The sequence below is a fragment of the Branchiostoma belcheri genome, unplaced genomic scaffold (assembly GCF_001625305.1).
Source record: "Branchiostoma belcheri isolate BF01 breed outbred unplaced genomic scaffold, Haploidv18h27 scaffold121, whole genome shotgun sequence".
In the NCBI taxonomy this organism is placed as follows: Eukaryota; Metazoa; Chordata; class Leptocardii; order Amphioxiformes; family Branchiostomatidae; genus Branchiostoma; species Branchiostoma belcheri.
The window spans coordinates 729,676-756,751 of NW_017802614.1; the positions used below are offsets into that span (position 1 = coordinate 729,676).

The following is a 27,076-nucleotide window of genomic DNA, read 5'->3' on the forward strand; positions in this document are numbered from 1 at the left end:
CTTGATGGACGTCACCACGGACAGGGCACACGAAGTAGAGCCCTCACGGAAAAGCGATTGTGCAATCGTTTGAGTCTTGTGTCCGTCAGATAAAAATTGACCACCGGTGACACTCTACAGTAACGCGGCCGTACGAGCCTATACCAGTTAATTGAATGGTTTAACTTTAGTTACTGTGCTTGCGGAGGGAACTGCCTTTTCGGTGTCTACAAATTAAACCATCGTCAACACAAGTTGGTGAAAGCCTTCAAAGTTAATAAAGATAAAAGCTTATCAGACTCTTGCCTGAATCTTGAGTTACGATTTCTTTATAGCAAAATGAAGTCTAGATAATAATATAGCCTCAGAGCTTATGGAAAATCAAAAGTGATTTAAGGTTGGGGCAAATCTGAATCTGGATTCAGATTTAGAATTCTTGGCAGGATTTCAAAGACATACAGTGATAGAGGAATTATGCAGGGTCGCAACTAGCTACACTCGTAATCATTAGGAGAGGGAGCAGGTATAGAACCGCAGCTCAATACCTTTTTGGACACTCCCAGGAAATGTCCTCCTCCGATCAAACAAAGGAAATTCTGGTTGGTGAACCGAAATAGCTACAGATCATGTTCCTAAATACTATGGCAGTTTTTGCAACAATAGTAGTAAGTATATGACACTACGGATCACAACGACGGGGCCGGCGACGGGGCCGGGGGGGGGGGGGCGTCACCGTAGGTGACCACATCCTGAAGAGGTGGGGTGTGTCCAGGCCACAGAAGGTGACCAATAGGTAAGAGATGACGTGGGTGGGAAGTAAGTACTCTTAAGATGAATTATGAATTAATGTGGTAGTCTATCACGAGATAATGAAATATTCAGAGATTTTGGGTGACCTGTGTAGACATGTCTGGGCAAAGCCTAATTACCTTCGCCAAGAAGGGTATGTTTTCCGTAGCGTTTGTATGTGCGTGTGTATGTATGTGCTTTAGTACGATAACGCAAGAAGTTTTAAATACATCGTCATGAAATTTGGTCGATGAGTATTGGTATTGATGAGACCTAGAAATGGTTAGATTTGGGCCCCCTGGCGGCTTGCCTTGGCACTGCAGCAGAACGTTCGGCGGTTTTGATATCTCATGACCTGGACACCCCAGGCTCACGAATTTTGCATGGAAGATAGCTCTTGGGCTCAGAAAGAAATGACATTAGTTTAGTCCCCCTGGCTGCTTGCTCTGGAACTACAGAAGCACTTGTTGTAAAACTTCGATGGAACTGAAGAACCGAATAGGTATCAAAGTAGTAGTAGTGATTGCTTTATTGTTAAAGCACAGTAGATCGGTCGTGAAGCCACAGCTGAATTGCGCCGAGTTTTACAGTAAAAATTCAACTACAGTAAAACCAACATAATCATTAAAACAGTATATACAAGTAATATTAAACACACAGTCTTGTCGTATTCACTAGTTGACGTGACGGTTGACACACAAAAAGCGGTCTCTGTGCGGAATCATTATAAGAATGAAAGACCTTTATTGTACGCTTGTGCTCTAACGAGCTAAGTACAGGTCATGGGTAAACAGGGAAAAGAAAACACTGAGTAATGACACTTACATACTATATAAACTAATGTGATCTACTATTTACAGGTTCAGCTTCTTCTCGCTTCTTGACGCAGTTAAAGATGTACGAACATATTGAGCTAATGATACATGGTTTGTCAAGTTTCATGAGGAATTCGAATTTTTCTATTCTATCTAAATTTCTAAAGCTTGGGAACTTATCTATTACATAAGTATAGAGGGAATCCCTGTCATTTCTATACATGTATAATGTGCAGTCAACTACAAAATGGCATTCATCTTCAATATAATCTAGATTACAAATTGGCAGATCCTTTGCTGTAGAGGAATGTGGTTGTGTCTTCCCTTTTCTATGCCGAGTTTGTGTGAACTTATCCGGAGTTTTGTGATTGCTGTTCTGTGTCGAATGTTTGTAATTCTAAGATATTTTTCCTCGTGGTAAGTATTTTTTAGTAATCTGTATGTTCGTAATTTGTTGTTGTTACGAATTTCTGCTGTAAAGGTTTGGAAATACATGTCCTTTAAACGTTGATCAAGGGATGGAATAATTTGTGAAGAATTTAAGACATACGACATCGGCGAATTCCATACGTAGGCAAAACCACACTCCTCTGGCGCTCGTGGGGTCCATCTGGCCTGGGAGTACAAGAGTGAGTTTGTCTGTTGTTAGGTGCGGCGTTCCAAACTGGGGCTGCGTACTCGAGCAGCGGTCGAACATAGCCGCAGTATACGGTGGTAAGGTCGACTGTTGGGAGACCAGCCCGTCTCAGTCTGCACAGTACTCAGTAGCAAGAGGCGTCTGCTTTCCTTCGCTTTGTCACCATGCTGTCCACCTGTGCGTCCCATCCGAGGTCAGACTGAATCTGGAGACGAAGTAGTCGTGCTTGTGTTACTACTAACCTCCCAGTGATGCTTGACACGACTAAATAACAATTATGTAAATAAGGATATAATTTTCATACTTAATGGGAAATTCCTATAGGGTTGACATAATTTGGCGAAGGTATAAAATCGTGGAATTCTCGTTTTGCATGCAAAGCTTGTGATGTAGAGCCATCCTGTTGGCTGTCACTGTGAGAGTATGATATAAAAGACACATGGTTACCTGGTACCATTGCACCGACCTGAGAGAGCAGCATGACCGGAGACCTAGACCTTGTGACTGAATCGATGGCAGGAGACCACCAGACACCAGCCATGTCTGCTGACCCTCGCGATGCAGGGAAAACTCGTAGGAAGAGAAAACATCAAAACGCCATTGACACCGGGGCAAAGCGGGCCCTGGCTACTTCACCATCGTACCAGACATCGGTCAGCTGCAGCAGCGAGGACAGTTCTTCCTACAAGACGTTTCTGGCGACCCCGCAGAACGCATCGCCTGAGCCGAGTACAGCCAGCGGGTCCGCGGATCGGAGGTACCCTGTGATGGGGCGAAATGGTTATTCTTTCACACCGACGATCAAGCAAGCAGTTTCCTCAGCTCAAGAAGTTCGTCTATCGTTGGGAGACGACCTGTTCCTGACCGTAGCCTTGTAAAGGGATAAGTCGTTTATTTCTGTACGGAAGTTTTACCGACCAGATCCTGCTGACGTAAACAAGATGAAAGCTGGGAAGCAAGGTCTTGCAATGACACGAAAGCAATGGGCTACGTTGAAAACACTGCCGTTACTGGGGGCGATCCTGGACGACACAAAGAAGTTTGAGCCAAAAATGTATGACTTGGGATCTGAACGGTACGCGACAGTACAAATCCTGAACGGACAGCCTTACGTCACCCTACACCAGCACTACAGGCCACACGGAGCGCCAGCCACAGACCCGCCGATGAAGAAAGGCATAGACTTAACACTCCAGCAATGGCAAGATCTGGAGAACAAGATGGAGGCTGTAGACCAAGTGTTGGCGGCTATGGAGAACGGAAAGCTACCCACTGACAAAGACATGATCCAGTCACCTGTTGTTTACTGAAAATCGAATGAAGAAAGCTTCCTGGTGGTTGGGACCCTCGGTGAAGTCTTCCGAGATATGTGTGACTACGGGTATACCAAACTACGTGTATTAATTGTTTCTGATGACTACTACGAATGCCAGGTCGACCATCCGTCTCAACGCAAGAGGAGACGAAGAGGACCGTCTGGCCTGCATGGCTTTCAGGGAACTGTATGAAGATTTTTCAGACTGCATGGAAAGACTGGATCTGGGGGTAAAGTTGCCAACAGAAGACGCCATGTGTAAGAAGTTGGAGCAGTGGTATACAGAACAAGTGGAAATCATCAGCCGAGATCCTGACGACTTCGGTCGTGATCGAAACGAAAACCAGGTTGCAGGCGGGTCCCAACATGTCCGTGCCCTCGTCAGAGACATCGTGATTGATATGCTGGAGAACACTCCAGAGACCGCAGTCGGAAACATCGTGTGACAAGAGTCGTACGGAGCTACTGATGATCACATTATTCTGAATAAAAGTATTTGTTCCGTGATTGAAAAAAATGTGTCTGTCGTTTTATAGAATCGCGCGTGTGTTATTCCAATGCCCGGGGGCCATTGTTGTGATCTGTAGTGTCGTACTGTTACTACTTTGTGGCCAAGTTTTGCCGGCTCTTCTGTTAACATAGATTTGATTATTCATTGAAGGGATACGGGGCGTTGGTTGTCACTCAATAAAACTAACGGCATACTACTCTTACCATACATTTATTTCTTCGAGAATACTTCATTTATATTCTCTCTGTCATGTATAATAGTAGTTTCCAGTCTGCTGTCAAAGTTTGCCTTCATGAAAAAAGAAGAACCATCCCGTCCCCTGCCCATGCTGAGCCGTGAGGTGGACCGCCATTTGCAGACGTGCCCACCTGCAGCTTGTGAATCTCCACTGGCAGTTCGCCACCAGCGGCAGCTTCTGCATTCCGGCTATTGATCAACTGGAGGCCATTCAGCGCGGGGCTGCATCCATTTTTTACCGGAGACAAAGCGCTCCGAGCATGGCAAGTATCGTTAAACATGCAGGGAACGTGCCACGGATAACGGTCACCAATTTGGCCCGACATGGCGGTATCACCAATATGCAATATAGTCAGTTTTAATCCAGCAGCTCCGCGTTGGTGCCGCCTCCGTGATACCTCATTGCACGGCGGCCGAGCAGCGGAATAACGCCGCGTCTGGCCTTCTGTGGGGACGGCCTTCTCCATTCAACAACTTTCACATCAGGGTACTTACGAAACAACCTTGAACTTGTTAAACAGGAAGGAAAAGGTCGCAAAAATACACGTTTTTGCTTCGTACATACATTACCCCGATGATCATATTACAAGTGCCAGTAAAATCTAACCGACTATTCGCTATTTTCCCAGTTTCCTCGTACTTCGTGGCTGTAGATCTTGCCACTATCTGGACCTCACATTGTAGATATAAACTGACTTTAGACATTATCCATGCCTGATGTCCAACTTTAAGTCATGCCATCAATAATCCTGCCGAGATGAAAGTACCTGTACTTTGAAAGTATGAGATCAATATTCCGGCAATGCTGCTGTAAAGAGAAAAAGGGCTGTGTCTTGCACACTTTCGACAAATGTAGCTTAGTTAAATAAAAATCATCAATATATTTAGATTGGATTATATAAGATTATGCTAACTAGGACCTTATATATAATTAATAAGATACTTCGTATGAAAAATTGAAAATTTCACAATATTTCAAGGAGATAAGAGATCTTCGAACCCTGGTTTAATCAATATTTTATATCTCGCCTTACAAATCCTACGTATAATTACAATTAGTAATCATCGGAGCTACTATAGATATACTGCATTTTGACGATAAGGCGAGGCGTTTGTTCCTTGACGACCTTAATCCACATCCCCGCATAATAAAAGGTTAGTACGGGAGTATTGACAAGAAAATAAAAGCCGTTTTGGCGCCACATCGCTCTGTCTTCTATCAGCCATCAGAAGTCGTTACGTCGCCAACAATCTTAGCAGGGACACACCACTCCATGCTACACTGCCTTACCAATTTCATCCTACACTGGGCTCAGTGAGCGCCTTCTTCATATCTGAATACCTGCAAGTCTAGCATGAAATGTTTGCACAGGAGAAACAAACGACCGGTGCAGCTAGAAAACAGCCCGGTAGCCAGGTACCGTCACCTTGTAATCCACAATCCTCGCGAGTTTCTGACATAGCTTCGCTTCGAGGAGCAAATATGGCAGCTGATCAGTCTCTGATCTTAACAGTATTATGGTGTCGTGGAAGAAAATTTGGTTGAAGAGTCGGTGCGATTTTTTGTTTTTTGTTATAGAAAAGACGTCGGAGGAGCAAGAAAACCCTTTCCAGTTACACAAGCAACTGGATAGATTTCTTAAATCCGCCAAACGTTATCCACTACTTTATGTCAGACGTTTTAATTAGCCTCCACGACAGAAGAAAAGTAGTGACAGTTGGTAGTTTTCAAAATTTATCCAGTTGCCTGAGTAAAAATTTTCTTGTGTATCTCACTACCTGGATGTCTAACCTTCACCGACGTTCCTTTCCAGCCATTGTGCCATTTTCTTGCCCTTTTGCACCAGAACGTTTTAGTCTGGCGTGGCGCGCTGTGCTCTCTCGCGAGAGAAGCGCGGCAGTGTAGATAGATTGGGTTCGAGCGGGCACGGCTTGACAGTCAGGATGTCTGCCAGGGTTGGCCGGTTGTGGCCAGTTGGGATAGCCGCTGATTAACAGCACTTTCAGCAGATGACGCCGGGCATTGACAGCAGCGCCGTGCTTATCGACCTGGGAGGAGGCGGCCTGATAAGTTGACTCTTAACAGACTACTGGTAGGAGAAGGGCTCAGGCGGTAAAGAGCAATGTGAGGTGTGCTATTCAGGCGAACTCGCTTTACTTTGGACAACATCGACTATCGTATGGTGTCTCGACTACAAATTGAGATGAAAGAAAAAAGAAAATCATGCACGCATAGGAAAAACAAATATATGCCATTACCCCCACTCCCCTCACGGTTCTTCTGGACTGAATAGATCCTAAAATAGTAGCGCAAAACCTAAAGAAGGAGAATATGAGGGGGAAAAAGAGAACCACGGTTAAAGAGAAACTAACACACCAGAAGATGTGTGCTATAGAGATTAGACCGAGCTCGGGGAAATCGATAGAGTGCTGCCGAAGCTAGATAACCATCTGTCTGGGGCTGCTATTGAAATGGATTGGATCTTCCCTACAAATTGATTTCACCAAGATAAAGCGAAGTCCCACGCACGAAGGCTTGGTGAAAATGCGCAGCACGGACGCGCGCGCCCACGTACATGGAGGTAGGTATTGATAAACGCACGGCCGACTTTGTAGTGATGGGGAAACGGTAGGCACTGGCGTCCATGGGCTGTATTGAGCGGGCGCACGGAATCTACATCTAAAGTCTCCAGTGACGCGTTCGGTACAAACGGATTCGGAGTAACAATATTGGAGCTTTAGGGGCTTGGTGGAGGGATGGATTGAAAAAAGGGATTTGTTGAAGAAAGTACGGTTGGGGCTAACGCGCGCGCAAATGATTTTTAGCGTGTGGAAGTGTGCAATGTGCTGTCAGGGGTGCGAATGTATCATGAATACTTGATAAAGGTACGAAAATATTCTCGCGTTTCCGTATTACAGTCAACAAACTGCTCAAATTATTCTTTGATATAGATTTTCAGATACCAAATGCGATATACAAAGTAAAAACATTTAAAAGAAATAGGCTCATGCTTGCTTGAAAATGATTGCAAACTATACGTAAAGTATGAATGTATGTTAATTAGCAACTTGATGTTCCAAAATGCAAAGATCATGATGATAGTTATCCAGAGTTAAGATGCATATTGTATACAACAATACGTTGTTATTCGAATAAATCTACCATTATCATACAAAACTGGGAAGATTTTGCCAAAAGAATTGACTGTCGCGCAGAGATATATTGACATAATGCTTTACTTTAACATTCATCATTCACAAACGCAAAGCCAATATCCTCAGTTTGCACATTTTGTGAGCAGTGACGCTGATCAAAATGCGTGAAAGAGATATTCCATTTGTATTGTTCGTACATATATCTACTACAGCCTCGTAGCCAATAGCAACAGCGGAATTGGAAACCATGGTAGCTGATTGGTTGAGCGGGCCCCGTGCCTGATTTCAAGGCTGTGGCGGCCGGGTACATGAGTATGCGGCCTCCCCGTGACTGGAATACAGCAGGGCGGTATTAGTGGATAGGGTGGGATGTAGGTCACTCGTAACAGGCTCAACCACAAGCCAGATTCATATTGCAAAGCAAGAGGTGGAGGGCAGTACTTTGTATGTACATGTATTTGTAATGAGAGATAGACAAGGCCGAGGAGGGATTACGAAAATGATAAACAAAACAAGCTGAAGTGCAACAACAAACAGACAACATTCTGGAACTGCGACAATGAAGAATCTTGGTGACGGCCAACCCCAGTTTTAACTAAAATGTAGATGATGATGATGAAAGAAAACAAAATGTACAAGTACAAACATATCCCCACGGCTCTCTTCAATACATTCCTGACTGAATTCGAATAAGAACGTAAAGAACTGCACACGGAATCTCCCAGTCATCTTTGATACCTGTATTAACCTGCACCATGTGATGCATACATGTCCACTAACCGCTTACCGCGGTTCCTTGACCGAGGCTGGTCTTGGGGGCGTCCTACATTTACAGCGGTACATAAAACATGTATCGTCTCTCCAATAGATATATTCTTTCAGAAAACACCTGCCATTGTCTAGCCTGTATGTGGCCTCGCCTGTTGCAAATGGTTATTTACAATCACAACAATAAATACGAATTGACTATCACATTTACAATGCCCCATCAAACCATTCATCAACCTACATGTTTCCTGTTAGATACGTGAAATCAATATTATCTACTACAGTCTTCGCTAATATTTACTGGTGATACATCTGGACAACCTGGCCACTGTCACGACCTTTGACGATATCGCGATGATCCCTTAAATTATTATTTTTTTCACGCAATCATTCGAGCATCAGTGCTAGCATGTTCTTAACTGCTATTTGTATGCTTATACTTGAAAATACATGTGCATTTCTTCGTCTCCATCGCGCGAACATACACCCGAGTCGGTTGAACCCCTGTTGTCCATCACAGGTGTTATTTGCACGCACCATACCATAGAAACTGGCGGACCGTTCCATATGTAACGTTAAGGCCAATCCCTGACCAGAACTGCCTGGGCTGAATCTCGTAGGTTCCGCTTGGTGAAATGGCTGTAAACCAAACTGCGCTCGGGGTTTGCTGGGTAAGCGGCTCTCGGTGGGTGAGAGCACGTATATCTTATCTCAGCAGGTACAGACATACTTGTATTCCAGAGTTTGTCACGGGTTAAGAAATAGAACCAGTAATTGTAGGGTGACCAGCACTGGTCTTGAAGGTGAGAGTCAGAATTATGTCCGATGTATTAAAATGTAAATCACAAAGTGTTGATAGGACAAACGCTTCCCAGAGGACACTGTTTGTTATAAAGACAAGTCATATGTATTTTTTCTTCATATTTCCCCTTTATACGTGTGTTTTCCGCCGTTTACATCCCTTGTCATCTGGGACTGTTCACTATTTCTTCATCATCTTCCAGTCAGTTCAAATATAGTCCTCTAAATCAACACTTTTGCATTCCTTTTTTTGCGATTTGCCGTCTAGCTGTACCGAGATGATTTGAAACAGCAATGAGAATCGCCCTTCCGTGGACACAAATGACCACTGGTGAGAGACATAACTACAGGCAGACGACACGGAGGGGCAATCATTCTCGCACCGGGAGGTAAAGCCCTTACGGGTAGTATTTACGGCTCCGGCCATATCATGTCGTAAAGAAGCGGCCGTTTTTTTACGACAGCCACCTTGAAGTAAAACTACACATTTACGACAGGTTCTACAATACTGCTGGCGAACACTTTACGACTCTTTCAGCGATGTGGCAGACGGGCATTTTCTAGCCTATCGTGATACTTACAGTACATATGTCACATTTCGGTATTGACTAAACGAAACCAAGCGTATCCAAATAACATCGGTTGTATGAGTAATCGTCTACGCACCTTCCAACAAATATATGTACAGCAAGTATGCTATCAGATACATGTATCACGCGCGAAGTCGATATTGTACACATGATACTACAAATTATCTGCTAGCCTATCTCGTTGGAATGTTTATTTCTTAGATGTTACTTGTGACGATTGAGAGTCTAAAGGTTGTACCTCAGAACTGTTACTGAAGTTTACTACAGGGCCACTACCCCAATTTCCCACCATTGTATTTCTAACGCAAGCTTTTAGATTATACTTCACGACCTGGTACACACTTGCTTCTAATATTGTGCCCTCAAACAAGTGCAAGTAATTTATGGATATCGCCATAAGTAATTAAAACATCTATATAAAGGTGTAGCATACGAAATTTGGTGGCCAAGGACAGATCCAGATAAAAGGAAAAAGGCATGGCCTTATGTCTTACAAGGGATGAAGAAGATAAGTAAGTAATACGAAATTTTCTGTACGTTCATTTCTTCATACAAGCATTTCTGCAACATCTATGTACAAATTGTCATTCCGTGACACTCAGAACCCTGCAGGCGGCTGTCGGTAAGATCCGTGTGTTCTGATAGTCAATAAAGCAGAGTCTACTGCTAAACGTTAATGGGGTTGTCGCGATATGAAGTAAAGCTGCAATTCATGGCAGTCAATATGATTCAGGCTTTAAGAGATCCCGACACAGAACGTGAAGTCGGTAGTACGTACGATGTGCATTCTCCGTGTGCTGTTACTGTGTATTAAATAGAATAAAGCAGATATGTAGCGTATAGAGAATTAAAATCAAATAGGCTATGAAGTCTACCCTGCCAGGGGACAGTTACCCTAGTTCCAGAAGCATACAGGATAGTTACTTCCAAATTTTGCAAGCTGGTTAAATGTAATATTCTGCGTCCTTTACTTGAATACTATTAAATCCCCATCAGTCACTGCCGTAAGAATCAGATGACTCTGCATTACTGTCAAGGTGTCGGATCGCTGTATTGGTTTTATCGATCTGAAGCGTGGAGTGCGGTACAATTAACAAAATGATCACGTGAACTTGTTTTTACACACATATTAGAATGCCAACGCGCATTACAAAGAGAAGAGAAATGGGTAAGAAGTGCCCTGAGTGACACTCAACTTCTATTTTCTTGAGATAGGTTTATTTGGCGCATTATAGATAAAGACAAACAGTTGAGAATTTAATTTGTTCCCACTCTGACACGAAAGTAATCTGTGTGCTAAAATGTTTAGCTTAAAGCGTATGCAATTTTTGTGCGATTTGAACGCTTTGCGAACGTTAGTTAGAAAAGAAAATCCCCACCCACTAAGCGTTGAGCTGTCCTTATCTTTTGGTGGCTGCAAAAGACAGTATCAAATTGGCCAGGTAGAATCCATCTGCCACCCTATGGCTGGTGAAAAACAGATACCAGTACAAAAACGAAAGCCCGATGAAAACGCATAAAACACGCTAAAGCCTAAACCTCCTCTGCTTGGAGAGAAGAGCTGCCCGGCATCTCTGAGTTGGACGTAAGTCGATCAAACTCGCCGGGCAGCAGAGCGCGGGGGCACCCGGTGGGACAACACAGAGGCACGGGGATTTACCTCCTCATCCACTCCAACTATACAGGTCTTCAAGAAGCTGTTTTACCGGAGGAAATCAATCTTGCGGAAAGAGATGGATACGTGGTGTCATTCTGAAACATGTTCCTGACATAGATGGGTTGCTTGGGTTTTACACAAGGCTTAGCGCTACGCCTGGTGAACTTACTCTGCCGTTGAAGGTTACTGTAATAGTGAAGTTGGCTTGATTTCAAGCAAGACGATCTTAAAATGTGTCGGTAACGTGAAAGCAGATGCTTAGCAAAGATGTTAAACCTTAAAAGATTGCCCAGTGGATATTTTACACAGAGGACAGTAGGGTCATCTTACAACCGCAAGAAAACTACGAGAGCTAAGAGAGATTGGGCCCGAGAGATAGTAAGATACAAGACGCAGTGAACATACATGTAAATTGAAGAAAAACTGATTGCAACTACAGGACGTTTCAACAGCTGCAGATGCAGTACCAGTAGCTAATAATGATCTCTGCTAAAAAAGGAGAGAATTATTAACGAGTTTACATATCATATAACAGCAACGTCAATGAAATTTGAAAATCCGGCCGGGCAACATGTCACCATCTCTCTTCCTCCAACATCATACGTGTTGGGAATGCGGAAAGTGATGAGAAGATGGCTACATTTTAAACTTAGAAATCCACGGAGGATGACAGCGGGTGACCCTTTAGCCCTGGTGGCAGCTGCAGACAAACTTTGACCAGTGCAGTAAGTTTCACACCTCCCCCGGAATCTCTGCCCGCTCCCGGTCCGGCGCTCCACCGCGGATCCGCTGGATTGATGACACGCGGAAGAGAGATTTACAGTCGACCCGGAGACTGGAGCGATAACTCGGGAAAAACAGATGATGCCAAGAGCTTTGCCGGGCATTATCGAGAGATGGTGCTATCAGTTAGGGGATTTTCCCGGCAGAGGAGCAAATCCGTTTGCCGTGAATTCGGGTAGTGTCCGAAAATTCCGTCACTTCTTCAACTGGGAATGGGCTTACGTTATATTAGGCATTAGGTTGTGTTAGGATGTGAAGACGACTTTGGGGTGGGATAGATGCTTAGCAACTGCCATTGGAGAGCTGTGATGGAAACTACGTGGCCGACGTCCTTATCTTGGATCCAACAAAAGGTAGATAGATGGTATAGCGCTTCGATCGTGAGTTAGAGGCTTGTGAGGCGGTAAAGTACTTGCAAGGCACGGGGCCGTACGTTAAGCTAGGTAAGGTAAATGTAATAAAAACAAGATAAAAATCTATGATTCCCTTGCCTATCAACTAGGCACTACGAACAACATTGAAATAGTGGAAAGATAGCAGTGTTAAAATAAAATTGATACAAGACATATCAAAGGAGTACGTAGCCGGAAAAACAGCCGTGCATGAGTTCAGTGCGCCTGTGATGTATGAAGGTTTCTGGGCTGTAATCTGCTGTGGTGCCAGCAGTCGCCCCGCAATATAAGGCCAAGGTAGTTTTGCCCCATTACCGCTTTAGCCAACTGAATGTACGCCGCGCGGTATTCTTCATGTGTGTTGTGATTCTTTGCTTTTGTTTTGAAGGCAAGACATCGTACGCTTGTCTGCGTCTGAACGACTAACCTGATTTAATTTTTTTATTTCTGATGCATTTTCTGATGAATCAAACTAACTCTCGTTTCAGTCTGTATCGCTTGATATGACCAGAAGGTTTAAACCTTCATTATGAGACAGAACTGGCGGAGACAATACGAACACCGCGGTGTACTGTGTGCGCTTTTCCTGCTCGACCGTGCACCCTCTGCCGTTGCCGCGTGTCGTTCCTGAAAAGCTAATTCCCGACAAGTTGTTGAGTTAAACGCCCGGCAGCCCCGCGATGTGCCATCCATCTCTGCCAGCTGCGCCCTGCTATCTTGGCGCCTAATTTGTACCGCCAAATGCAATCAGAAGCTCTCCGTGGAAAACGGCAAATCTCCTACATTTATCAAACTTTGATGATTCTGGTTGGGAGTGCGCGAGGTGAGGAACCCGGCGGATCTCCTCAAGGTTGAAGCAGACGATAAAAGAGAAGGGAGGTCAGAGAGCGATAAGCCGTCTCACGGCCATCTCACAAGCTATTTAATTGGATTTTGATAAAAATTCACTTCTTCAAAGCTCCGATCAAGTTGGAAAACGGGAATGCTCATAAGGCGGTTTGCCAGGTAATACATTCTCTTCCGTGCCTCCTGGTGTTCACTGTGTCTACGTTGTCCATGGGAAATGTAGGAAACTTGCACATTAAACAGAGCCCATGTATACGCGAAACAGTATGTAACTGTAATGCAGAAATATTTTTGATCAGGTCGAACGAAGACACTAGAGCTCATCATACAAAATGCATCACCACGCCGACTTACCGACCACGACTGTATACGGTTGGAAGTACAATTCACCACAGTCGACATTAGAAACCATCGCAAAAGGGCGAGATATTAAATTTCGGTGTCAGTGTTCCTCAAATGTAGCGTCACCCCTTTCCATGGTGATCCATCAGAAGGTACATCAGTCCATCGTACGGCGGTGCGGGGAATACTAATGATTCCAAGAGCGTGTATGGTATACACGTGCCAGGATATAGATTTCCCATCACACAGTCCCAATAGGCAGAATATGTGATAGGAATTTCCAGTAAATGGTGAATTTTAAAACGCCATGCATAAAACCAGAGGCACGGTGGTCGGCTGTAGTGGGAGGGAAGCCAAGTGCCCCTGCAATATAAATCTAAACGCTGCCCTGGCCAGTCATTTCCAACTCCAGTGTGGTCCAGTGTCAGTGTATAGAACGTTTTGCCAAAACAAATGACAACCGATAGCACCAAATTGTACCAAAATCTGACCAAATCATTTATCATAGCCGATACCTCTAGATCTAGTAACGTTCTGACACGAATGACAAGAATCTTTTATCAGATACGTACACCGCATGTATATATCATAGATAACACATTATCACCTATGCAATGTTCACTGTACGTGTACAAGAAAACGGAAAAATACATTCCTTATAGATATGCATCAATATCTTTAATATTGACCTTAGCCATTGTTACATCAGATATGATCAACATATTTTCCGTGCCCGTCTGCGAGGCGTTAGTCTCCACGAGGTGGCACCTCCGTCTCACAGATTCATCTTATCGATCTGCCCTTCTTCGACTTTCCCGAGAAGATTCTTTTAGTATTGAACCGTAGCGCTTCTAACCATCAACTCTAAGGTAGAGGGATCAACGTAACTTTCGCAGCTCTACTGTTACTTTCTGGACCACCAGAGCTGTGTAGTTTCATTATCAGTCTTGTTCGTTTCGTGTGTTCAGTTATTCATTTTTAAATAACCTATCGTATCCTTCCTTACGAATCATGCATTTATTAAACCTTAATTCAACTGAGGAACGTGAGCAGATGTGTGGCCTCAGGTTATAACTGCATTTCAAACGGTTTGAATTTCTAGAACTCACATTAAGGTGGAGTATGCCATAGTTTCTTGGCTGCACTTCGAATTCCTTTCAGCAACAAATACGCAAACACAATGTGATGAAGCACAGTGTGGGAATGCATGCAGTATCTTCCACATAGCTTCTGTGGATTACTGTGTAACTGTGACCATGTCCATGTTGACAAGAGGCAGGTGGCCCATGATGGCAGTTTTAGAAGCCCTTCCTGCTGACCGGCCTCAGCCCCTTCTTGGCTGCCTTGTGAGTGGTGGGGTCCAGCCTCCCTGTGGCAGCAACACAGTTGTCGTGTAAAACAACACTCAACATCAAACTGCAAACTACAGCAGATATAGAGTCATCATCAAACTATAAACTACAGTAAACAATGGAATGAATGGAATTATAAAGAGACTAGGCTAGAAATTAGAATTTAACCAAGTATGGAGAAGAGAAAAATAAAACAACTTAATAACCCTAACAAAAAAGGCCACAGTGCCACACTAGCAGGCGTATCACAGATAACCTTTATGTACATTCATGCCCTACCGGGCTAAGTACAGGTAAACAGATGCAAAGGTATATACATGTGTGCCAACAGGACTACTGATGACTACTGATACTAATCTATCATCATACACTGCTTTAATACAGAACAACATTAGCTCTAAATTACAATCCTAGTTGTTGCCAAGAAACTTGCACAAAGCTCTTGTCTTGACAAGTACTTAGTACTACTCTAGTGAGGAGAATGACACTGGCACAGCCATGTTCACACAGGTGACACCCAGGGCCATGAGGGAAGAACTAAGCAGGGACTAGCTGCGGTTAGCTGCCAGAATCTTTACTCCCACTGATTGAGCCTCACTAATGACAGCTTCCCAATTTGACAGGGTGGGCTGGCGGCCTGCCAGATTAGGTAAACACACCAGTGGTGTTAGCTAGCTGTGGTGAACCTTAAGGCTATATGGGGAATCTCGAGGTTTTGGCATTGAGGGTCATTGACTGCTGTGGAAAACAAGATAATATTACTGTATCACAAGAGACTTCTCTTTTTTTTTAAACAGTGTTAGATATCTGTCAATGGTAATGGTTTTACTGATGACACTTATTTCATGATTTTCATCAGCACATTCATACCAAGACAAGGCCGGTATGGAAATGAAGGCCACACAGATATGAGCATTGTTATGTGTCATGGATGAAAAAATTGAAAAGTATGTCAGGGTCACATGGTACATCTTAATTAGTAAGTGCTCAAAATCAGTCATTTCGTTATTGTAGGGACTACTATCATCTGAACCTAGTTATCTCCTGGTGGCCCAAAATGTAACCAATAGGTCAAGACGAAACTTAATATCATTACAATCTTCTTGAATTATGCTGTTCAAAACAAAACAAAAAATGCTGTTCAAAAACAAAACAAAAAAAAACACACACACACAGAAACTGGAAAACATAACCTTCTTAATGAAGGTAATGAAAGTTAAAGCACCCTCAGTAACTACTATAAACATCGCACACATAGTGCTGGCATCCTGGAGCTTGAGAACGGGAATACTAAAGTACTTTTCCGCCAACACATACCTTTCTGCTGCTAGGTAAGATGGCAATATACTGGCATTTACTGATACAGCAGCATTTCATACATATTATACAGCACAGCATCATGATTTGTAACACTAAGACACCCCATGTGATGTGGGGCTAAACATTTGACAAGGGTTTGTGTAATTAATGCAGGGAAACAAATAGAAGGATTATCTTGACAGACTGTGCAATTTTCAGGTGGAGGCAATTCAATCTAATTCAATAAATCTTGACAAATGGAGTGTGCATTATTCAACCTTCCTTGTGGTACGTTCGGGGGATAGCACTGTCAATGTAATACTTTAAAACATCATTTATGCCTTTGACATTCAGCGTTTTATCGACGTAGCCCAGCCCCTTATGCCGTGACCTTGAGAGAACACACACACGCCGCCTCGGGCAGCGCAGCAAATCCTCCCCGCCTGTCCGCCCTTACCCTTCACTCTCCGTCCCTCCAGATCTGCTTTCCATACGGATTTACAACCGGAGGAGAAATGTCTTTATTTTGCTGAGCCTCCGTGGATGCGGCAGGCAAGCCCCCGTACACGCACGCATGTTCCACAGAGATGGTATCTCCCCCATGTCCAACAAAGATAAATGATAACTACGGTAAACTCAAACGTTCCTCATGCATCTTAACCACCCACAGATAAAGCCAAGTCCGAGTTTGAATGTAAATCTTACCAACTGTCCAAGTATATATTTAACAATAGGGACACATACAGGTGACTTATAACCATCCACAACATGTGGAATATGTCAGGAATTGTGCCATATTAAATCATTTGGCTTCTTGCCATGAATAATATTGCTGTAAAAGGTGAGATGAAGCAGTCTGGTAGTAGATATTTTATCTGCTACTCCCTGAAGACTGCATACATGTATGTGTCATCCAAGCAGATGTAGTGTCCAGCTCAGTGTTTTTTCACAGATCTTTGTGATGGTAGTACATTTTTGTACTAGGTTTGTGTACTATAACCACCTTGAACAAACTTAGGCAATTTAGGGAAGGCAGATTTGTGTCTTTCCTTGTCGGAGTAGTGTATGTTTGAATTGTAGGAAACAAACAATAAACAAGAAGTAACAATGCCTGACTTCAGTACCATGTGTATCCTCAGTACCATGTGTAGCATGTGTAGGGGGTACAGACAGGAAATATGCAGCAGCTAAAATATACCTTCTCAGTCATAACCACTCTTTAAGGATGATCAATATTTTAAGACTTGTGCACCATCCCAATATTATCATCTTCTCTTTACAAGACCACATAAATACTGCACATTAACTACAATCTTTGTTTTTAAGCTCCTCTAAATGTTTTAGGCACAGTTGCAGAGTATATTTCTTTTTCTGTGCAATCTAGCAATTTGGCTAGATTATTCAAATACATCAAAAGATAATAAAAACATTTTTAAAAATCCATGACACCTTTGCATAATACCCAAATTCAGCCAACCAAAAGTGTAAACAAAAGAAACACTACTTTCCTGTCATCCAACACTGTGTGAAGCATATATAAATTATGCAAAAGCATGCACACACTTTTCATTAAATAATTGCACTGTGACATTTGCCTTTACCGGGTCTTACGGATTGCGTCTCCCATCCATTTCTACTGTCTGTCAGCGGGATGAGATTACAATGAAGACATATTCTCAACAGCTGATTGCTTGGTGTAATGGAAATCCTGATGTTGACTGTGATATTAAGCCATGTATGTCCCCTCCAGTGTAGGCAATATAGCGAGATGCAGCGCTATCAACGAGCTGTGAGCGCGGGCATCCATCTTCATGTTCTATTTCCTTCATCAGTAGGGGTTGGGAACCTCTCCGCTACTGAAATCTACAATCACTGGCGGCCCCGCAAGCCTGCACAAGCAGCTCTAATCAGTGTGGGATGAACAGGGACGGTCCCGGGGGAACGGTGACCTTGTCTGTCCTTCACCCGCTTTTGTCAGCGAGAGGAAGGGGAGGATCAGTACTAACTAATCCTGGAGCGGGGTGGCCCTGGGAAAACATCATGCAGTACAAGAGTGCCTCCTATCTCCCTTTGTAAGTACTGCATGACGCAACTCAAATTTTGTGCAAGTTTTGCTTGGTCAACAATTTGTAACCGTCTGAAACCATTAAAAAGGGCAAGCGAGCAATCATGCAAGCCAGCAAGCAAGCATTTACCTGAATTTACCTGGTAAATGCTTGCTTGCTGGCTTGCATGATTGCCTTTACCGGGTCTTACGGATTGCGTCTCCCATCAAGCGAGCGAGGAAGCAAGCAAGCAAGGAAGCAAACAAACAAACAAACAAACAAACAAACACTACTAGAATCTAAGTTGTAAGTCCTGTGTACTTACAGATTTTGTGCTTGCCCTTGATGGGAAACTTGATGATGAGGTCCTGGAAGTTCTCACAGATAAACACAAAGTCTGAGCCTGACTCCCCATCTGGGTACTGCAACAGGAGACAACAACAACCCATCAGCTTTCAGGTCTTTTTTTTTTACCCCATGTGCTCTATTCATAAACATGTGTCATACATCCTATTTGCTAAAGGGACCAATATGAACAATAAAAGTCTTCATAGTTGGAGTATATTAAACTATATATATCATGGACTAATATTGGAAGGTAAAATGGTGCTTGACCACTCCTATGGAGGTTGAAAAAAGTTGCCTGCTGACTGCCATACCTGTTCCCTGTACTCCTCCTGAGGTAACACATCAGCCACATCCACACACCCCAACAGACATGCCACGGGGTAGTCCTTAGGGAACTGGAGATCAGGTTCTGGAAACAAAAACATGTAAAAAATTGTATCACAGAGTTTCACCAGGACATGGAAAGTGTTGGCTGATCTTGACAAACTTATCTACAAGTGGATTAGCATTGTTTGTGATGTTCAGGTCCAGGTCCAAAGCTTGCAGAACATTGACAGATGAAGACTCTTGGACTAGATTTAGTCTGGGTAAACAGCCCAACATATGCTTCCAGTACCAGAGCTATCAACCAAGGATGGAAGTGTTCAGAAACTCATTTTTTCCTAGAACTATTGTAGGGTGGATCTCACTGCCACCAAGTACAGTGGGTGCATTATCACTAGTTAGCTTTAAACAATGTAAAGCTGGTGTGTTACACCAAAGGGTTGCTATGCCAGCTATACAAATACAGAACATGATAATGATGATAAAGAAGGAGGCAGGGTACCGTTTGCGATGATACGATGAGCGTTCTCCACCTCGGCCACCTCCTCCTGGGACGGCTGTTTACTGGCCGCTGCTATCCACAGTCTGCCGCGGTGTGGGGAGTACCAGGTTCGTCCTTCATGTCTGGGTAGGTACACACAAGTCACAACAGTCAGCTTTAGATAGAACATAGACAGGGTTCTCACCATTTTCCAACACACGTGTAAAGTCACACATTGAGTCCCAAAGACATGACCACAGTAGGGGTCCAGTTTTTAAAAAAAAGAAGTCATTAAGCCTCTGAGATACTATTTCCTGCTTATTGAGGGACAAATTACTTGGTTACAGCCATATTCTAAAGTCAAATCTTAAAAAATCTTTCTAAAGATTTATGAAGGGTCACAGTGTTCTCCCCTAAAAAAGCTCCTACTATAGTTGAAAGACAGTGTAGGGGGCTAAATCACAGCAAAGGAGAATCAACACACATATACATGTACATTGTATATCTGTTACATACATTCTTAGCAATAATAACATTCTTCACTTTACTTATCTCCTCAGGCTCTGTTCCTTACTTTTTGATCCCGAGGACCAGTAGTGAAGCCCATGGCTGGTGCATACTGAGACACATGCCGTCATCTCTCATCTCCTGCAGCTCCCTGTCCTGGATCCTCATGTTGGTTCTGTGTTTCTCCCTGTCCTCAGCCTGCACACCCAGCGGGGCAGGGGGTCTCTTCCCTGCTGATTCAGCTGCTGGTACAAACTAGGGAACAAGGTAGCAAAATATACTGTTAATTCGTGGTAGCAAATTTTGCACGCTGAAATAAAAAAGGACATGTTTGTAGAACTATATGTTCGCAGTGGGGGTAGGTGCAGAAGAAAGAAAGTTGGCAAACTATTTGCAGTAATGATAAATTTGCGGTACAGAAGTGACCGCAAAAAACGTGAATAGAAAGTACTGCGAATATACAGTGATTTACTGTACATTCTTTAAAACTGGATCATAATCTAGAAAGTCATTGTTAATAGAAGTCATTTGAAGACAGCGGAAAAACATCTAGACTTTATCTGACTTGCAAAATGACAAACAAGACCTCTACTTGTGCATGTACTAGTGCTAGTAGAATGCTTGCCAACTGGTCTCACCTTTGGAGGTTGTATTCTGATGTTAGGGTTGACAATGCCACTGTGCCCCTCCTGTGTTCCACCACCCTTTCCTTTCCTGTTCACCCCAAAGTTAGTTCTCTGTACAACCTCGTCCTGCCTGTTGTACACGTCAACAACCGAGTCATCCTCGATAACCCTTCGTCCAGCAAAGTCCAGCGTGACTTTCCTGTTCAAACGTGAACCAAACCGCTGGTCGCGAAGCTCGTCTTCCCGCTTTTTCAGCGCTTCTCGCTCTTCCTTGGACAACCACTGGTTCTCCACGCTGAAGTAGTCAGCCTCATCATCAAGAACCTGTGTTCGTTTGGCACTGGAATAGAAAGGACAAGGTGTTCCTAAAATATATTACCAGAGAAAAAACATCTACCGATATTTCCTTTTTAAAAAATTCCTATGATTTCCTGTCTTAACTGTTGGAAGTTGGCTGCCAAAAGGATTTTAAAAAGTGTTAATAACTTAAGAAATAATACAAGAAGCAAATGATTATTACAGTTAGTAACAAATACAACCAACTAAGATATATCACTATGATCATAAAAGCGTTTACAGCTATCTTTGTAAGTACATACAACAGACTGCACATGTTGTGTAAAAGCTATATAGATGCACCTTGTCCTATCATACTCCAGCAGCTTGTTCTTATGAGCCTCTGCTTTCTCCTTTCCCTCCAACAGGCGGGCCTCCTCATGAGGCAGTAGTCTCCGCCCTCCCTGCTCATCGAGGCCACCTAGCAACTTTCTCCGTAATCGCTCGCTCTTGTTGGAATTCCTAGCAAGAACTTCTTTCTCTTCCTTGGTGCAAACCTAGGGACATTCAGGCATTGAAAACTTGTAAGGCCAAGGAAAAAATATTGTGTTTCCAGTTTCAGTCTTGCAAAAATTGTTCAACTGTTGTGACATGCTCATTGTAATACAAACAAAGAAATGTACCAAAGCTCCACAGAAGAGACAAGGCCCTGAGCCTTCCTGTTCACACACGATCCTGCCACAGGTCAGACAGTTGTTGACGAGTCTGTGTTTCTGTCCCAGACACTCGCAGGGATGTCTCCCAGGTAACATCACTGCCGTCAGATGGTCCTCCCCGTCCTCTCCATATAGACTCTTCCACTTGGTCTTCCCACTGCTGGGCTTCTGGGACTGGGGTCCGCTGGTGGGAGGGAGGTTTTCTTCCTATGAAACAGAAGGAATCAGAGAGGTTCTATCAAAGACATTTTATATTGTTATAATCGGAGATAATCTGCAAACTAACCTGGTGACATCTGACACAGTTGGTAAAACTGTAACTAGTTAACCATGGCCTGTGAACACAAGCTCTTTGTCCAGTGCTCAAAGAGCTGCTCGGGCAGCCGGCGAAAAGCGAGGTTCTGTCAGGCTAAGTTAACCACATTTGCATATATGTTTGACAAAGTTATATCTCTATTTCTCTAGCACAGTACTTGCAGAGTTTGTCCTCTGATATAGAAATACACATCAAATACCACACAAAACCACACCCCATTCAAAAATAATTCCTATGTAATACTAGTAATCCTGTGCAGATGTATATACTGTACCTCCTCTTCATCCCCACCAGTACCGACAGACACTCCTGTCATCTGTGTGGACTTCTGTTTTCCCTTTGTCTTCTTTTTCTTCTTCTCCTGAAGACCAAACTGCTCGTCTTCAGTCACATGGAAAAAGGAAACATTTCAAGGTAAAGCAGCTGTCTTATATTGTTATAATCAGGACAGGTATAGCGATTTTTCTAAGTATGGCTCATACTGCAAAGTGGCTAGCCACTGCTTATGTTTCTATCAGAAATTAGAAATCTGGACCCTCTGAAACGCTATTTCATTAAATCTGTGGGTCACATTTTGCTGGTAGACAAAGATTAATGACATCTCTTTCCATATCTTTACATTCAGATTTTTGTTAATCAAAGATGATGGATTGGACAAAATTTGTGTCCAACTTGCCCAATATTTTACATTTACTAAGAAGAGTAACACTAACAGGCTAAAGTCTAGGTACAATAAGGGCGCAAGGAGGTTTTAACCTTCTTGTAAGGCCCAAGTTGCTCAATATACCTGCACCTGAGGACTTCTTATAGACTGTGACATTTTCTGGAACCTCTGGTTGTTTGACAGCAGGTTTCCACCTCTTCAACAACTCGTCAAGAAACTTCCTGTTCTTGGGGTCGGATCCATCCAGCAGCTCTAACAGGTAATCCTCCAGGTCACGGCTGCTCTCCATGGACAACATGTAGCTACAGGTAACAGTGACAATAGACAACATGTTAGCCATATACAGAGCTTGAAATAGTTGATGGCTGTTGATTTAACTTTTTTTCCAGTTACTACAATTTTGTGAGTTGGCAGAAAATTTATCTGTAGTTTTACATTGACATTGAAGTTTTTGCAAATGGGTAAAATATACTTTGACATAGTGGCCAATTTGACGTAACTCTTTGGAGCCTTCAGTCTACTTTACAGGGTCGTTAGTTATTATAAACTACTACTTAGGTACACTTTTATTCATGAAGCCATCCTATTTTTTTTCATATGCAGAATTGCTAAATGTTATGCAATCACACTTAGGCAAGGTTCCCCCCTCCCTCCTCCCCATGATTTTAACACGTAGCAGGTAACTTGTTATGGTTGATAATGTGGGTATTTCAAAGAAAGAAAAACACAAATATTAAAAAATAAAAGAATATATACGGATGTCAAGAGAGTCACCACCTGGCAATGTCCTCGGACGCCTCTATCTGTAGGAGTTTAGAAAGTTCTTTGCAGCACCACTGCACCAACTCCGGCGTCGCCATCTTGTCACTTTGTTGATTGCCGAATGTTTCCGAAAATGTACGAAGATTGCATGACAAAAAATTAAGAGGATTTTCTAGTCCTAAAACTTTTTTTTTAATATGAGGGATAAAAATTTGGTGATGTAATGAAATTAAATGTTTCTAGAATGGAAAATTATGGAAAAATTTTATTACTTCGGAAATCTTCGCCGTCGGTCGGAGATTCGTCGTCCGCGACAAAAAACGCGGGAAATACAGTCCTGAGAAGCAGCCGAAAGAAGACAGACGTGTTTACTGCGCTCTGCACATTTTCTACTGTTTTCCGGCGAATTGTATCCCTTTAGACCAACATGGTGCGAACAAAAGGTAGCAACAGTGGTACAAAAGGTAAATCTGACTTTAAATTTTGTTAGAACTAAATTTTAGCGGGGGATTATTTATGTTTTACGTTTTTAATAGGGTGAGCTTGGTTCGCGCGGTTTTGTGTACCAGAGAAAGGTATCCGTCATGAATATTTTTACTGACTTTCGTTGTTCAGCTGCAGGGATATAGAAAGGGAACACGTTAGCCTGAAAGTATGATGCTGTATCATTTCTCTAGCGTCTTGCTTTGGCTTTAATAATGCGTATCATGTATATCAACCGGCCCTCCATGCGATTTGCCCCCCTCCCACTTCACCAAAAAACATTCAGAAGAACACATACTAACACTTGAAGCTTTACTGCAACACGATGCAACTTGGCTTAAATGTGAATGAAGCGTAATACCAAGCGTAATCTGTATGATACAAGAATTTGATGATTTCCCTTTGACTTGAACTTAAAAGCTAATTACCAAATAGTTGTGTTTTGTTAGTGATAATTGAGAGGGATAAAACAAATGGCTTTAGATTACAGTATGTACTGATTGTGTGTATTGTATTCAAAACTACAGCTGTGGCAGCAAAAGCACCCAGGAAAGCTCTTGTCTCAGCACCGAGCAGTAACTTCACTCCGGGATCTCCTGGTAGGGTGGTACTCATATACCTTCTTCAATTATAAATATATAACTTGTATGTTGTGGGGGTCTAGAAGAATTTGCGACTTCAAAATTTCCTTTCTGATTTGAACGTTGGGCCCGACATCAGCTCAGCTGCCAGGGCTTCCACTGTATTGCACTGTATTGTTTGCAATTTAAATAAATAAATAAATAAATAGATTTGAACGTTTAATGTATGTGAATGAAGACCCATCCTTTACCTCATTTTCACCTGTACCAAATAGCAAGACATTTACTCTGTTAACCTAGCTTTATGCGGCGGAAATTTATGCCTGTTTCTTGCATTTTGTACATGTGTGTAGATATTTGTAAATATTTGTAGATATAATTTTAAAATTTAGATATATGTACATTGTAGATAGATTGTTTGAAAACTCGACCAATACTAACGTTAGTAACGTTACATAATACATTGTAGGAAGGTGCAATGATGGTTTTCCATTCACTCATGAATGCATTCATCTATCTATCTATCTATCCATCCATTCATTCACAGCAGGTAGTGGTGCGAGTTCCAAGTATGCAGGTGGGAACCCCGTCTGTCCCAGACCGACCCCTGCATGGCAGAAAGGTATCGGGAACTTCTTCAACCAGGGAGGCAGCAAGGAGAACAGAACACCACAGGAGAAGGACCAGGGCACCGGCTCCAGCTCAAGGTAAAATGTTCAACATGTCAAAATGCAGAGTACAACGTGATACCCCAGGGCTCGAAATACTTTCCTATTGTTATCTATAATTTATAAGAATACTTACTGCTGCAGTTTCCTTCAAACACCATTAGATTGATAAATATATGTTGTTTTATTGCTCGAGCTCTGTGATGTGCTTTCATAGTTGTATTGCAAGGTGTTCCCTTGAAAAAAGTTGCTTTATTCTACTTTTCTCTTCTTCATGACCAAATCTGCATCTGGTCTGCATAATTTTTTAATGCTGATTTCTTTCTTCCCTACAGTGCTAGCAACTGTGTGGCAGATATGGACGAAGGCATCACCGAGGAAGACTAAAAACATGGGGACGGTTGTTCAGATATCTGCTCCGATATTAATTAATGCATCTAACCTGGCAGCTAAGTGCCTGTATAAGATTGGTGCTCCTCATTTCCTATGGCTGTTTTATATTCTTTAAAATGATAAATTAGGTTTAAAGGAGTGGAAAAGCTACCAGAAAAAACACTACAACCACTACCTACAAATGTATTGTAATTTGTGAAAAGCTTTATTAACCTGGTGGTCCTGATGGTGGATATTGTAGTGATTTGATTCCTCAAAGTATTGAATGAACAGGGCATTTTATGACTTATATCACCTTTACTGATTGTGAAAAAGCAGGCTGGATTGAATATACCCAGTATACATGTATCTACACATTGAATTGTCTGCATCACTTCTTGTGTATCTCCAGTTAGTTAGAAGTACTTTGGACAGTTTGGGAATTATTTAGCATTTCTAAAGTAAGGTCCAGTCATAGAATTATGTTAGATTAAATTGTATTGCAGACATGTTGACATGTGTAGAAGAAAGACCAGCATTGTAATATGAAATTGGGGCTACCTGTACTATTGTTCTTTTGTCTCCCAATTAAGAAGATTAATTTCAACTGTAGTTTGCAACTGTCTTTTAGAACAGGAATAAAAGACTTGTACAAAGGAACTGGCTTGGCTTTGTGACTCTTGGGCAATGTCTCAGACCAGGATGCATAACTTAAGTTATAGCTGCAGGCTTCCAGTGTAATGCCTTTGGGTGATCCCAATGTGAATCCAGTAATAAGAGGAAGCCTGTGTCATGATGAAGTAATTTCTTCAGTACCAATGCAAATGTCTGATGTAGATGCTAATGATTGAAGGGGCAGATGCAGTAAAGTTTTGTAGCATGATGCAGAAATGGGCAAACCTATTGTCACTATGAGCTGGAGGGGCACCCAGCCTGGAAACAGGAAAATCAGGTCATAAGGCCACACCAATTTAATTTCTTCGTTAACGGATTCGCCCGCTTAATTTTTTCCTGATTTGCAAATAAAATAAAAATTCAGAATCAACTGCAAAATGTTCATATTTTGCCCTCAACAGTTGAAAACAGTCCTTTTCATCCTAGTTGTTAAAGTTATTCCATCTTTCAATGCAATGGTATCATTAAAGTTCAAAATTCATTGTTTGAATTTTGAACCAGCCTGGTGTGTTGACTTCATGGCTCCTATCGTACCATTTTGGGCCATAATAGGATGCCTAGGCCTGTTTTTATTTATTTATTTTTTTTCGACCACCCGCGCCATTATTTTTGTGTTGGAAGGCCTTTAACTATTTAATACTGGTATACTAGTATTTCAACATGTAAGGCTGATCTAATTAGGATTTATTTTTAGTACTGGGAGTGGGTTGTTCAAAGGAAATTAAAAATAGCTCCGTTTAGATCTGCCCGCATGCATCGTGGTGAAACCCATTTGTCCTTTTCACAAAGGCTCCAAAATGAAAACCACACCTGTGACAATGTCCCATCTTCTCATTGTTTATTCACTAAAAGGAGCTGCACAAAAAATATGACACTATTGTGACCAAGAATAGCTCAAACAAAAACTTCATGTAGAGAGCAAAGAATTCTACAGATAAATTTACAATGAGTCTTTTCTGAGAT

At 42.5% G+C, this 27,076-nt stretch overlaps 2 protein-coding genes across 3 annotated transcripts; one reads left to right on the top strand and one right to left on the bottom strand.

Annotated features, from left to right (window-relative positions):
- Window positions 1-14,280: 14,280 nt before the first annotated feature.
- Window positions 14,281-23,468, bottom strand: LOC109463071 (activating signal cointegrator 1-like). Of its 2 annotated transcripts, none has more exons than XM_019759779.1 (11): window positions 23,350-23,468; window positions 22,702-22,874; window positions 22,183-22,289; window positions 21,560-21,799; window positions 21,240-21,433; window positions 20,613-20,940; window positions 20,042-20,229; window positions 19,489-19,610; window positions 18,974-19,071; window positions 18,640-18,736; window positions 14,281-14,987 (listed from the first exon to the last, which is right to left on the bottom strand). In XM_019759779.1, the coding sequence occupies exons 1-11, from the start codon at window positions 23,430-23,432 to the stop codon at window positions 14,917-14,919; spliced, it is 1,701 nt and encodes a 566-aa protein (XP_019615338.1). In that variant the 5' UTR covers window positions 23,433-23,468; the 3' UTR covers window positions 14,281-14,916. The 2 variants fall into 2 exon arrangements, with proteins under 2 accessions (XP_019615338.1, XP_019615337.1); XM_019759778.1 differs by having other exon boundaries at window positions 14,282-14,987; window positions 22,696-22,874.
- A 182-nt stretch (window positions 23,469-23,650) lies between these two features.
- LOC109463072 (PCNA-associated factor-like) lies at window positions 23,651-26,098 on the top strand. Its single transcript, XM_019759780.1, has 4 exons — window positions 23,651-23,798; window positions 24,345-24,416; window positions 24,946-25,105; window positions 25,402-26,098. The coding sequence occupies exons 1-4, from the start codon at window positions 23,762-23,764 to the stop codon at window positions 25,451-25,453; spliced, it is 321 nt and encodes a 106-aa protein (XP_019615339.1). The 5' UTR covers window positions 23,651-23,761; the 3' UTR covers window positions 25,454-26,098.
- Window positions 26,099-27,076: the final 978 nt, after the last annotated feature.